The sequence below is a fragment of the Vespa crabro genome, chromosome 18 (assembly GCF_910589235.1).
Source record: "Vespa crabro chromosome 18, iyVesCrab1.2, whole genome shotgun sequence".
NCBI classification, from domain to species: domain Eukaryota; kingdom Metazoa; phylum Arthropoda; class Insecta; order Hymenoptera; family Vespidae; genus Vespa; species Vespa crabro.
Window position 1 is genome coordinate 5,182,729 of NC_060972.1, and position 15,463 is coordinate 5,198,191.

The following is a 15,463-nucleotide window of genomic DNA, read 5'->3' on the forward strand; positions in this document are numbered from 1 at the left end:
TCGATCTTATTATAAAACGAATAGAGCACGTGTCGGTAGCGTGCGACGCTTAAACGAATAGACGTATAGGCGTGTCGAACGAAGAGTCCGATGAATATTCATTGGGTAGGAGTGTGCCGTTCGTTCGATTACGCGCCTCCGTCCTTTGAGCGTTGACGCGTTAAAAGGCGCGTCTAGCATAGGACGAAACGACTTTCCACACCCTCCTGCAAATAAATCAACTTTGATCTTAATCACCGTTCTTACAAGAAAATAATAGGATTGTCTGTGCGCTCATTGGACGCCATATTCTATCGATCTCCTCGTCGAAAAAAAGAAAAATTGATTCTCGAATCCGTTTTCCGCGTTTTAACAAAAAGTTCTTTAACAATCATTTAGATTTGCAAGAGTTTCTACGTTTTCAAAGAGATCCTTTATAATATACATCAGTGCTATATCTATTTGACGGCGATAGATTGTACGAGTTCCATTGATCGTTCTTTAATTCATAGTCGAGCACGACAAGTGCAGCTGAGTTATAATCGGATCTCCGTGATTTATGCACGATACGACAAGCGATAGAGCGAGCGATAGAGAGAGAGAGAGAGAGAGAGAGAGTCAGATACAGTTATTATGACAAACTTTATTCAAATGCCAATGGCAATTAATATTCATCGTCAGGGGTGTGCGAGTGACGAAGCGGTCAGGCAAGTGTGCGACTGGAAGACGCATAACTATCTACTTACATACATATGTTACATACACACATAGATAAACGCGCATATTTTGGAGCGAAAAAAACAATGAAAACGTAAAACTGAGTAAAGTTCATTTATATATAATAAGAAAAAAATTTCAATCGAGAAGGATGAAAATATAACGAAATGAAGTGAAAAAAGTTTCGTTACTCGTTCTGCCTTTTATGCTCATTTTGTGATTTAAGCGGGTCCGCGAGTAAGAAGAGGGAAAAGGTTTGCAATAGCACTGTTTTCCTTGTTCTCCAAATTGGTTGCATCACCGACACAATATGGGAATATTATTATCGAATTTACATACCTCTTTCCTTTTCTCTCTTCACTGTGAATCACAGTCCGGCATAATTTAACTAAGGACAGTGATAAGCTATGCTCGACGGTGCGTTCACCGAAGCAATCGAACGCGGACTTCGATTCGACCTCGACCAGAAATCGAGATCCCTACCTTTCAAGGATTAAAGCGACGCAACGAACTAGCGACGGCTCCACCACGTTGGTTTAGCATTTTTCTTTTTTGACCAAATACTGAATATAATTATCTTTATTTCCTACTGTCGACGACAGATCTATTATCATCGATGATCAGTCATCGATCCTTTTCCATCGTAAAAGAGATTTCTTTATTTCCGTTCCTCTCCATCTCGTTCGCCCGAGTTTTCTCAAGTCCACGGAGGAGTCGATGAGTATTCGAGCATAAAAAAGAAAACAAAAAAAAAAAATAAATAGCAACAAAATATCACCGATCGAATTCAATTGGATTCAATCGTTGGATAATGTCTTCGCAAAACTTATGACGGCGAACGATCAAAGCCAAAGTGGGTTTCTACGGGCTCGGAAAACCTCGGCCTGGGTTTGACGGGAGAACAATGAGCGTGTCATTGGCAGAAGGGACACTCTGTCAGGCAACCAGAGAGGATTTTAATAATTACGAGAGCTCGCCATCGCGAGCGTGCGTAATCCATGGACAGCAACAACGACGACGACGACGACGACGACGACGACGACGCGGACGCCGCGAAAGCTCTCGAAGATGCTCCCTGCGTGTTTGAATCACTTTCGGCGTTTCGATGGCTAAATAAAAAATATCGAAAATATAAGATCATTCCATTTCAATTTCTTTTAATCTGACGAGACTCCTTCGAAGAGGATCGCTTTTGACAAAGACCTTGACTCGTTCGTAGCATTTGCCGTTAGCAAGGCATTCTCGCTTTTTAGCAACTCCTTTCGACGCGACTAATAGCAAATTCTTAATTACGTCTGTCAGTATCTTCTCCTTTTTTTATTTCTTCCTTCCTCAAGCTCTTTCCTCCTTCTTGGGACTTGTACTATACAATTTACAAACAATCAAGTGCATACCCGTAATTTCGTAATCGGGTCATTGTCAGACCCGAGAGAACTCGTGCGTATACAGGTACCTCTCTCACTGGACATGTTCATAATCGGTCCGACTTTCGTCGTACGAATTTAAAAGGGAAAAAACGCATAAATCTCAAGTCGATATCTAAATGCCTTCATGTAGAGAATTTTAACGAGTGCAACTCTATGAAATTACCAATCTACCGATATGGCGATCGAGCCCACGTCTCAAGCGTTGATTATAAATTATTAAGTTATCGCGAGGAGACGTAATTGAGCGTATTTTAATTATTCTTATTATCGCAATATGGATAATTGCGACGTATTTAAAGAAAGAGAGATACAATTATCCGTGACACAGAGAATCGTTAATGGCGTTGCTATGCTAGACGGCGGCGGACTCAACGAGTTCAAGGATAGTTCACTTATGCCGTTCCGTTCTTTCTTTGTTTCATGCCTAATCACTAATCGGTGAAAAGTCATCGGAGCGTGTTAATTTTGTCGTTAGCCGGGTAATGAATATGAAATTCTCGAATCAACGCGAGTTCTCGTCTAGGAAACGGTGATATTCCTAATACTCTAATGCCGTTTAAGCACCGTATTTAGAGAATGTATATGTACATATATATATATATATATATATATATATATCCGTTAGCGATTGCCATTGCCCGTTTAACGGATCTATCTACGTACGTAAAAGGTACGTATGCTTCTCGCCTATATTCATTGGGCGTGCATTTATTTTTCTCTCATTTTTCTCACTCGAACGAGTCGTTTCCGACATTCCCGAATACCCATCTTTATTTATGAAAATCCGAAACAGCAGGCCCCGAAATGTTCTGAGATTCGGCGATAATGTCGGTCGGAGGATAATACCACCAAAGTGTATAGTGCATCTTTCGGAGAAAATCCAGGGCCCGCTAAGACCGCACATATATTATTCTCGAGCTATCTCCTCGAGGATAGCTACCCTATGAAATACGTCGGATGAGTTATCGGAGCTTGTGAGCCCTTTCCATTTTCTTTTCTTTTTTTTCTTTTTTTTTATCTTTTCAGGGAAGAAAGAAGAGACAAGAGGCTTTGGGTTCTTTTGAAATTAATTTCATCGTTGCACGATCTAACACCATGGGAATCATTAAAGCGGACACGATAAAGCGTAAAGCGTAACAATTCAATTATCGAGCATGAGATCCAATATCGATTGTCGTTATTCGTTAGAGATATTCGTTTCGTTGAAAAAAGAAAAAAAGTCAAATTTCTTGGCAACGTTCGAGCCATTCTTTCTATTGAAAATCTGCTGACGCAGATAGACTAGAAAATCAATGATGACGAAACAATTTTAGTACTTGTGGTAAGTACCGTACAATGTATCCGCGTTATCGATCGTTGCTTTTCGAGTTTCCCTGGTCGAGGCGCAAAATACGTATCCCTAATTCTAATGGAATTCGTTCGATCGAATTAACGCGAGTACGGTTGGCGCAGAGAAATAATTCGATCTACCATAAGCTTTTATATCGTGTATATGGTATACGTAAAAGCTATAGGTCGGTAGTTATTCGCGGAGGTAATTAAGGTCTAACGCAAGTTCGACGAACTCATTTTACACGCACCCCACCTACACAGATTCAATTTCGAAAGCTATTTCCAAGTTCGATCGATCGTGCCTTCGTGAACTTGGATCATTTCTATCGTTTCTATCCCTTTCCAATATTTTCTTCTTTTTTTTACGATAAAGATAACACATAAGATAAAAGTTGGAAACGATTGTAAAGCAAAACAAGAAAAGAAAAAAGAAAGCGCACGAGAGGAGAAAGAACAAAAGAAATAATACGAGACGCTTGGAAAAGCCGACCGTTACGGTTTTCGACGACGTAATTTCTCATCGAGAAACCGCATGAAACGTATGAAACAATAATAAATAACGATAATAATTAACGATCGTTTTACGTCTCCCCTATTTATCTTCCGAGATCCAACCAAGGCCGGCAACGTAGGCAATCGAGACACGCGTGTCGCGTTACATCATCTTCTCCCATTTACATAGAAAAAGGTTTATCTATTTACTTACTTGAGTACCTCAAGTGCCCTTTCATCATCGGCTCACCTCAAATGTATACCTCGATCATTTGGATTTGTCAACTTTTTATTCGATCGCTCACATCGACGAGGAAAGGAACAGATATTCGCGAGAAGAACAATTCTTTTCCTTCGAGGAAGTCTACATCGATACATAAGTAAATGCTTACTCATATATCTAATACGCATATAAGCTTCTTTTCCGATAAAAATAATAAATGAATATTCGACGCGAGACCAAAGTTTCTCTTTTCCGTACTTCTTCATCTCCTTTCGATCGATTTTGAGGATCGAGCTATTAACCGTTCGGTCTCGCTTTAGCTTTCTCAAGGTTACGATAGAGCTTGATCAAGGCTAAGAATAGGTAAGTAAATACGTTCGCGAGTTTTATTTATCTCTCACATAAGTATGTAACACGTACATATATTATATGCGTGAGCGCGCGTAGATAAGTAGATACTTAAGTATGTTCATTCATTTTTTTTTTATTCAGTATATTTTTATTCCAAAAAGAAAAAAATCTTTTCCTCTTAATCCTTGTCGACTGAGCAACGCGCTATTACGAACGGAAAAGCAAAGGTATTTCACGTGACAAATAAGAAAAATCTAACGAGAGATAGTGGATATTAATGACTGACGTCCAAGTGTCTTAGAATGTAATTTTTCATTAAAAAAATTGTTTCTAAATCGACGGGTTTATTATTAATATTTTCTTGGCCGAACGATCATCTTGGAACGACGAAAATGTCATGTCGGCAGGAAAACGTGCGCAAATGGTTGGCTAGCGTCATAAGAGGATGATACGTCATTGAATCGCGCGAGGTGTTTGGCCGTAAACGACGCGCGTGAGCCTCTAAAGGCATATGAGGGAGAGTGAGAGAAAGGTAGTGACGCAAGAGTAGGATCGGAAGGAGAAATCGGGACTTTTTGACCAGAGTAATTCGAACCTAATTCGAAGCGATTGCCAAGCGACACGCTAAATATATCTTCTTTAGAGGGAGAGAGAGAGAGAGAGAGCAGCGTACAAGATATTTTTTATCTTGTAGACAAAGAGAAAAGAAAGAGAAGAGAAATAACGACTGGCTCGGGATCTGGGATTTCCTGAAAATCGGGCCCACTCGATTGGAAAGACGAAACCGACAAAATGAACGGTCGTTCGCTTCACGAATCGGCGTGCTTTTTATGCCAATCATCTTATTCGTCAAGTACAAGCGTCGCGGTGGCAGTTGCTCGTTGGACGATCGATTACGGGGATCCACGATGCGAAACAAATGCACTCGCCTACGTTGGTAGAAAAAAGGGAAGAAAGAAATATCTCGAGCTAACGGAAAAGGACACGAATCTTGGCGCGTCCTTATTCCAGTTATGACGAGACAGCCAAAGGAAATAATCAAGCGATCATATAACGTTTTGACTAAGATACGTTTCGTTTCACACGAATTCACATTACTTTATTGTCGATGATTCATTATACAATGTTACACAATATATTGCTACTACTGCATTATTATTTGATTTGTTATAGAAGGAAAAAAAAAAAGAACAAACAAATGAGATCGGATAAAACGACGAGGAGTGTAAGTAGTTGCTTACTCGCCTAGAGTCGTCTACGTAGCTAAGAAGAGAAAGTTTAAAAAGGACACATTTTTTTCTTTTATCACTTTTGTCTTTCCCAATGAAACATGGTGTTACAAGATAAAAATCACACTTCACGTAGGACCGTTATGGAAGCTCCTTCTCTAAGGCAATTTCGAAGAAACGAATTCCAATCTACGGATAATACGATACTCGCGTAACGAGCTCATTTTTTTTCGATCGTTTTAATTCGCCAAGCGTTTCCTACTCGTTACTTGATTACATCTCGATATCGCGGAAATGCCATAAAGCGTAGATCGAGAAAACGAGCGCTGTCAGACAAGAATACACCGATCGAATCTTCGTAAAAAGACGACGATTCGATTCCTTCTTTTTCTCTCTCTCTTTTTTCTTCTTTCTTTTTTGTTCCTGATATATATATATATATATATATATATATATATATATATATATATCCATATCCAATGGAATACGAGGCGCACGTTGATGATAATTAGCGACAATTTTTCATGCACTTATCCTCCTTCCTCTTTGCCTTTCGTTCGCTCGCGCGGTCGATTGAAATTATAATCGTTCCAATGTAAAGGATCGAACAACATTGACAACGCGAGATTGAGAATGCGCGAGCAAGCAATATCGAACAAGAACGAATGAAAATAGTGCGAATGGTCATTTCTAAATTTTTCCATGCGTACGTACCAACGTGAATTCGAGCAAAATCGGTCGCTTCATCGGTACCTCCAAATGAATTCTTCGGGAAACCCGCTGACGGACTGATTTCCACTTTCCAAAATTTATCCAATATTTTCCTTCGAGATCCTATCCCCTTGTCGCAATATATAACATTTTTATTTAATATGAGTACCATTTATATCAACATTATTTGTGACATTGGAAGAGCTTTGACAATTTTTTTGATTTGAATTTCTTTGACCCTTTTTTCAACAAATATTCTTTGCTTCGTGAATTCGCATAGTCCTTAGTGGACGATAAGTTAGTTGTATGAAAAGACGAGATATTATTTGATAAAATCTCGGATCTCGTGTTTTTACCTTTTTCCTTATAGACATCTTTCACTCGATATTTTCTCACTTGGATAATGACGACTTGAGTATTATCGTTTTGCGAATTGTCAACTTCATTACCCTTCTTATTGGGAAAATAGAAATATTTTTCAAATATCATTTGCTCGTTGTATAAATCTTTAAGTTCTTGCGTTTGATAATTTATCTTTGTCGATGTAGAAGCATCGATCGTAGGATTAATTTGAAATAACGAATGATCTATCGATTCAACTTTGCGAGACAAATACGAGGACCTTTTCGGTGGAATATTCAAATAGAATCTTTCCGTTTCGTCGTTCTGGGACGTTACCATGTTCAGCCTAAAAGACGATTTATGGTAATAACAGATAGGATCATTTATTGTTCATTAATTAGTCTCTTAGTCTCCGTTCTTAAGAGACTTCCAGCGGTTTCTCATACGATTAGATATGTATACGCATAATGTATGGTGGTTAATTCCTGGTAAAAACGATCGTTAAGACTAACGACGATATAGTATGAAAATAACTCTTAAGTACGTACGTTTTCCTCATCAAAGCCTTTTCCTTGTGATCGTGTTTATCGTTTGGTGACGTCAGGAGCGACCGTTCTTCCGATCCCCTTAACGCTGATTCGTCCGACGCTAAATCGACGTCGAACGAAGACAATATCGTTCTCAATAAATTCAAATTTTCTTCATCAACGGATCCTATTTCATTAGGATTCTTTTCGATCTGAGCCGTTACTACTTTCGTGGCATGGCCATCATGATCGATGATCCCGATCGAGGATTCGCTCGTACTCGATCTAAAAATTTATCGAAAATAATAGAAAGATACGATAACAATCGCCAATATCAATACTAATTCACTCAATATTTTTCCTTCGACTGACCGATTATTGCAGATTATTGATTGTTCCCCATTATTTAATCTTCGCTTACGAGGCGGTCTTATCGGTGGTCCGTGGTTTCTCCTCGCCGGTGAACTTTTTTCTATTAATAAAATAAATCATGTTTTTGCCTTTAACGATGTACCATTATAGATAATCTTTTATTCAAATAAAATCATAATATAAGCCATATAATACTTCCCTTTAGTATTCAGGATATGTACATTGATATTATTTATCCAGATACATGGGTTTATTGTTATACAGATTTAAAATATTCACTCTTTGTGCTCTCTTTGTGTCGATTCGTTAATGATAAAATAAAATTCTTCGTTCTTAAGGCTTGATTATCTTTCTTTTTCTTCAAATTCACTCTAAACTCCATACCATCACTTTGATCGTATCTCTATTTACCTATATATTTCTCCTTTATCGCCGCTTCACTGCAGTAATAATAAGTTCCTGTTAAAATGCTAGCAAATATCACTCCTGCTATGCTCATTAACATGATTTTCTATTCTATTATTTGTTACAATAGATTTAAATAATATCTTATAGATGTTAAATATGTCACCGATCAACGAATCACACCATTAACGTTATTCCTTTATACGACTATCGCGTGAGAGCGGTTTTCAAAGGTAACTGATCGTTTCCAAGGTCTGTCATGGATATGTGTATGATCGAGGCGAATCGAAATCTGACCGATGCGTCCCCGTTTCTCTCTCTCTCTCTCTCTCTCCCTCTCCATATCTGTTTGTATATAAACGATATAACGCTTTAAGGCTGTTCGATCATCCCTGCTTTTATAACGGTTTAAACTAACGACAGCCATAATTCTCGACCGATTTTGACGATCAAGGTCTCATTTTAAATGCAAAGATTTAAGCGAGTATACGAGTATTTTTGGAATTTTTTAAAAAGCTTTTAATTGCTTTTAAAAGAATCGTGTGAAAAAATGTGTTGTTGTTCTTTCGACAAAACAATTTCTGCCTATCAATAAATACATAAAATAACGTAATAAATTGGTACATGGTGCTTGTCTTGAAGCAACAACGAAGACTTGTTTTTACATATAAATTATATTTTCAACGTTCATTCGCGGGCGGGTAGGGTTCGACGGCGAGGATTTTTGGGCATTGGACATTGGCAATCGCGTATAGATTTATACGCGAATGCCTATTAAATCTTTCCGCATTACATGCCATTCCTTATTAAATCGCATGCGATTAAGACAAATATGTCGTATTGCCTAGGTATATATATATATATATATATATATATATATAGATCTAGACAAGCCGTATTACACCGATCCATAGTACTTCCCTATTATGCTTCTAGTTCATATTTTGCCATAACCGAGGCACATACGCTACGAGCGAAAGGCGGTGAACGATATGTGAACGCGACAAGCGTATACATGTACTTGCATTACATGCTTAAGTTATTATAATGAACTAACAGTAAGGTGAGTATAAACGGTGAAAATAATCGTACAACAGTGGCGCAATATATAAGAAAGTATCGGTTCTAATAATTATCTATAAGACGTCGTGAAGAAAAGAATAAAATGTACTTTCTATGGCTACGCGAAGGCCCGTCATTGGACTTTCCATGACGCGAGTCAGGTATTATTTGACGCGCGTCTTTTTAACAAAACGAAAAGGTACAAAACCGACAATGGTACAAAGATACGAGGCCAACAAATGAAATAGTATCGTTGAATTCTACTAACGGAATATTAAGGAGAGAGAAAATTCATTTTCATTTTTGTTCGTTAAAGCGGATAGATTACAAATAAGATTACGAATTAAGAGAGAACAAGAGCAACTTAGGAAGCTATCATCGAACGAAAAAAGATTGAAATATATTTTCAATATTTCTCATTTTATAATTGTAAGACGGATAGAAAAATGTTTTAAAGTCGGTCGATGTGGGTTGCATCCAACAACATCTGTCGATAAGAGATGCATATGCATGTATACGTGGGAGGAGGTTGAGACAAGAAAAAATCGTTGCGTAAATCTCCGCACCTTCCGACATTATAAAAAATGTACCGTTCGCGATCGATGCATAGATTTTAACGTCGAGATGGAAAAAGAGATAGATACAAGTATAGAATAATATGAAATCGAATCGAACGAAGACAAAATAACAAGGCAAACGTAATAATGATAACCTCTACTGGTGGTAATGACTGGCAATGAGGGAGAGAGAGAGAGAGAGAAAGAATAAGGAAGGAGCGTGATACAAAACGTGGGCTTCGTGAATTTGGATAAATCCTTGGCCTTGTAAGATTTCTTAGCAGTAGCACGACTCGCTCCCGTTATTAGAGTACAACCTTGTGGATTTTATAATTGTGTAGAATGGAACGTGTGGTGTACCAGCGAGAAAATAAACGAACCGAAACTGATAGACGGGAGGAAAAATAATTGTTTACATTTCATGCTTAATTGCTGACTCGCCAAACGTTAGCGTCTACCGTCGGAATATCCGCCTTTTTCTCGCACAGTTTCTTTTCGCTTTTTTATCCCTCGCTATGGAACTTGTTCTCTCTCTCTCTCTCTCTCTATCTCTCTCTCTCTCTCTCTCTCTGTCCCGGTACAAAGGCACGATCGATCGAGCGCAGCCAAGTTAATCGGCCCGCAAAAAGTCGAAATCCTTCGACGTTCCAAGCCAATTTCCGATCGATATTTTTACGACGACCTCGCGGAATGAATTTTTCATCTTTTCTTTCAAAAAAGGGATAGAAGAGAAAGGTAGAAACGGACATCTCTCTCTCTCTCGCATCTTTTCTAGTAAACATCTGCTTTTCGATTACGTGATTATAGAATCGTCCGCGCGCTGATGCCCGAGTAGTTGAAAGGTACGAAGGTAAAAAGAGTAAGAATGGGAAGGAAGAAAGTTCGCGCGCTTAACTAGAAGAATTACTCGACTGAAGAATACAACGATATAGAATAGATTTGGCCTCGTGACATAATACGCGAAAGCTATCTAATCCGTCAGTCATAAGGTTATTGGAACGAGGTCGAGCTATTACAGACATTGTCGTTGGTCTCATCTTGATAAAAGTATTATTATATATATATATATATATATATATATATATATATATATATATGTATATATATACGAGATAATTTAACGAATGAGAAATGTGGGAAGAAAACCGACGAAATACGTCGAGCACGATTAGAGATAGGTGATAGTCCGTGATCAAAGAAATATTTGCTTCTAATTACGAAGCGAGAGATCGAAGATTGGAACATCGTATAACACTTGTAATTATCGATTCGAATCCACTAGACTGCGTCGCCGATAAAAGAAAAAAAGTCTAACAAGACAAGGGTAGTAGATACGTATCCATTTGATGAGCATCTAGTTTTAAAAGAAAATACAAATGATCTCATAATCCGATTGAAAATAGACGTCCTTCTCCATTTTTCCGTCGATCATTTGACTTATCCACCATTTGGCGCACCGAGTAATGGCGCAAAGGTACGTACGTACGTGCACTTACTTGCGTAGATAATTGAAAGATTTAATTGTTACCAAACGAGGAATGATAATGAAACGAACAATGAAATGAAATAAGATGAAATAATCGTTGCCGCGATCGAACAATTATTGTCAAATGAGCAAAAAATATAATAAATCGTCCTGCATAAAATGTTAATCAATTCGTAATTGGCAAGATCGTAACGTTTATTCGTCTCGCATTCGAAGCGCACGACGTATCTTTCACTTCGTTCGGGAGCCAGGCATATTCTGAAAGAAAGTTGCGAAATTTTCACGATAGCTCTCTCGCGTTAGATTATTCAAATTATGCTAATTATATATACACACACACACATACGTATATGTATATACATATGTATTGTAATAAAGCACATTTTCTCATATCGTCTTTCCCTCAACACACTCGTGTCATAAGGCAACGTGCACGTTATTATATAAGTAGGTGTGTTCGATGTTGAAATCAGAAATTCATGGAAGGTGAGGGGGAGGAAAGAGGGGCACGATGGAAAATGTTCCATCGTACAATTAAGTATGATAACTAACGGGACGGAATTGCGAGAAGGCATTTGAAAGAGGCAAGTCTCCGAGTTCATTTTATACGCGAACGTTTAATGACCGTTTAGACGCTCGTTGATATCTCAAAAAGCGCACTTTGAACGGAAATGTCTCTCACCGGTCGATTTTTATTCAACCGAGAGATTCGTAGCAAGCCTAACAGAGACGTTTACCTGCCCTTTTATCTGCCGCTTACGTTTCACGCTACTCGATGAACGGACTGCCTTTGTTCAGGTGGCGTCCAACCGATTCTTTTCGTTCTTAGCATTCGATAATTCAAAGGCGTTCAAACGATTCCCGATTAATTCAATAGAATGTTCGATCGCCGCCCATATACTTTTTACGTTGTTGGATGACACGAATTAATAAAGAAATTGTTGCCTAAAAAAAGGAGGACTTACGCGACTCGTTTCGTTTAGTTTCCGTTCCGTTCCGTTTTGTTTCGATATGTCGATAGGTACATATGCAATTCGATCTCACGATTTGGAGCAAGGGCAGTATTGCCACACGATACTTTCTTTTTGTAAAATCCTATGCCATTAGTCGATTCCATGTATTAGCTCGCTTGCTAAACAATAAAGCGGCGGCGGTCTCATGGCGAGGCTAAACTTAACGATCTAACGTAGATCACGCGCTTTCCATCTCTTAGAATGCACGTGCAAGTCGATTTTATCGAATTGTACGCGTTATATCGAATTAGAAACTCTCCTCTCCGATATTGAATAGAAACGAACGAACAAGCGATATTATACCTATCGACAGTTGTACGCACGATTATTTTCGCGTACGCGAAATAGAGATTGATCGAATAGAGATCTTTAGGGCGAATAGATATATTGTAAAACATATCTCGTCTATTATCGGTATCATATTGGAAGTCTAAGAGATGACGACGAGCTACGTGGTAGACCACACCTGCGACGCAAGGCTAGATTTTTATCTTTCTTTCGTCGTTTGCGCGTTGCCGGCTAACGAGCATCCGTCCGTTATTTCCTCGATGGTCATTAGTTTCGTCGATTCTCGTAAAGTTTGACGAATATCGTTCTAGAACGATATAGGACGTACGTTAGCCGTAAAAAAAAAGAAAGAAAAAAAAAGGGAAAAGTGAGTCTTTTCTAATACGCCGTTTATACGGGGATTCGCCAATTATTCGGATAATTTATTGAAATCAGGTCTGCCCGTTGCTCGATTTATTATCGGGTCAATGATAATCTCATGTCTCAAGGACGATCCCCATTCTTCCTACCTACCAACCTCAATCTTCTATTTTCTTTCATCTCTTTCCCTGTTTTCTCCATCACGTAGATGGTTATATACGTAGGTTAGCTTTACTCCCACGTACGACAAGGATATGGTTTTAACGACATCGATCATAAAGCCGTCATTAGTCGACGTACTTGCAGTACGCCGCTGGTAATTTATTACCTTGATACGTTTCGGCAATAAAGAATGTCTATTTTATCCGACGCTCGCGGAAAATGTCACTCGCGGACATCGCTTATGCCGAAATAGCCGCTAGCTAACTCTTATGCGCACCACCAATGCCGTTCTCCATTTATGGAACTTTTTTTCTATCCGTAAAGACAATTCCGCGGTAATGCCGCCCGATTATTCGTCTTAGACGCGCGAAAAGTTTCGCGAAATAATTTCGTTTTAAAATCGAACGATCATCGCTCATCCTATCCTCCCTATTCCTATTTCGATCAACTAGTTTTCTGCTCACGCAGACGACTAGAGTTTTATTCTTTTATTCTCAAGTCTGCCCGTACAAAGAACCTCTTTACGCCATCCATTACGTATCCATTAACGGAGAAAAGAAATGTATCCGGAGGAAAGAAAAAAATTCATCATCAAAGAATATAATTATTCAAGTTAGTTGCGCAGCGCATAAAATTTACGTTATTTCAATGTGGATATACGCTTTTCCACTTATATATTTTCCACTTTCAAAGCATACGTAAAAGAAGCAATGCGATTAAAATCAATTAGCTTATATTGAAAACAGTTGATAAACGTCTCAAAAATCTTAGAAGAGCACTAGGACAGATTATTAATCTCACAAATACCTCTTAAAGTAAATACTCTACGCCCGCGATACGACGAGCTATTTAACTTTTAATTGAACAACAGCATTCCAAAGTTTAGCTCTGTTTTTTCTTTTTTTTCCTTTTTTTTCTTCTTGTTTTATTTTTCCTTCATTATCGGAGGAAAACATCTCGTACGTTATATATCAAGGGCGAAGCACATTATTATGCGCGCTTACCGCATACGGATCGATTTGATTTATAATATTCTGTTATACCGTGCATACATGCAACGATACTTATTGTACGTTCCAATGTTTCCGATGGGACACGTTCCAATGGCAAGATACGTTCTTCGAGTTATCTTCGATTTTCGTTAGATTTTCGTTAGAATAAGATGTTACGTTAAGATGAACGAATCGATCGGTTATTAATTAGGTCCCGTACACGCCCATCCTAGATCGAATATAACGTTATTCTCCCCAAGCAGACTTTGAATTAACAATTTAAATGGGATTGCTACAATATCGTACGTGCCGGAGGCCTGTCCGTACGGCGACCAATGGGAGAACGAACGCAAGAGGAAAATCATTCGTCGAGAGCGCATTAAACCTGCTGGATTAAGGTATGCAAAAATCTATCGCTATTTATACGGTTCTTCGTTGTTAGCATTTTATAAGATATACGGCCTCTAAGGAGTTTTCTCTCCTCTCCTCTCCTTACTTATTATTATACAACGTTTATTAACATTGTTTTCATTAATAGGTAAGGTGAGCGTTAATATGTAATACGTCATATGCAATACGTTGTTGTGTCATTGGAAAGAAAGAGAAAGTTAAGGGATCGAACGGAAGACCCGAGCTGTACGCGAATATCAGAGGGAAGATGAGCGGATTTTCTCCTCGATCATTTCTTCCTTCGTAAGAGCATACTTTTTTTGTACGGCAATACTTTTATACGTAATTGAATTTTTCCTCCCTCCGACCATATCCTCCTTATCAATTTATTTTCAACTTATAATATGATTTCTCGAAACTTAACAAGTAGAATTTGTTGTCGAAGGTCAAAGGAAATTCTGGGGCCAACGTCGAAGGAAATATTCCAATTTTTACTAAACGCACCAAAATCAAATCAATCGGGGTTATATCATATTCGAAATCGAGAATGCATTTCAGAAAATATATTGAATGGTTCAACGCGACCGACGTTACCATCCGAAAATATTCTTCGTTCGAATAACGGAACAGCGAGTGCCATCTTTCGATCTTGATCATCATTATCAATGATCGATCTGATACCGATATTATTAGCAAATGGATCATAAAGCGAGCTTTTCTATCGTTTTGCATGATAGATATAAAATTGAAAATTAAACGTTTAAACGGCACCCCGACATAAGACTAGACAATGGAGGTTACTTTTTTTGTTTTGCTTTGCTTTGTTTTGCTTTGCTTTGTTTTGCTTTGCTTTGTTTTGCTTTGCTTTGTTTTGCTTTGCTTTGTTTTGTTTTGTTTTTTTGTTTTTAACAAACGATTATGACACCTGGAAGGGGAACGGAAAAATGAAAAAGGTCTCCTCGTTTTTTGATCTCATTTATCGTTACATTCATCGTGACATACAGTATATCTTTACAAATATGTTTTTCGCTCGTCAGCAAGACCTT

General features: G+C 38.3%; 1 protein-coding gene across 3 annotated transcripts; it reads right to left on the reverse strand.

The window, feature by feature from the left end:
- Positions 1-6,188: 6,188 nt before the first annotated feature.
- LOC124430305 lies at positions 6,189-8,435 on the reverse strand. 3 transcript variants are annotated; one of them, XM_046976649.1, is made up of 4 exons: positions 8,114-8,435; positions 7,703-7,802; positions 7,352-7,615; positions 6,189-7,149 (listed from the first exon to the last, which is right to left on the reverse strand). In XM_046976649.1, the coding sequence occupies exons 1-4, from the start codon at positions 8,205-8,207 to the stop codon at positions 6,645-6,647; spliced, it is 963 nt and encodes a 320-aa protein (XP_046832605.1). In that variant the 5' UTR covers positions 8,208-8,435; the 3' UTR covers positions 6,189-6,644. The 3 variants fall into 3 exon arrangements, 2 of the variants coding, with proteins under 2 accessions (XP_046832605.1, XP_046832606.1); XM_046976650.1 differs by having other exon boundaries at positions 6,189-7,288; XR_006943721.1 differs by having other exon boundaries at positions 6,189-7,615; positions 7,703-8,142; positions 8,291-8,435.
- Between the last annotated feature and the right edge of the window lie 7,028 nt (positions 8,436-15,463).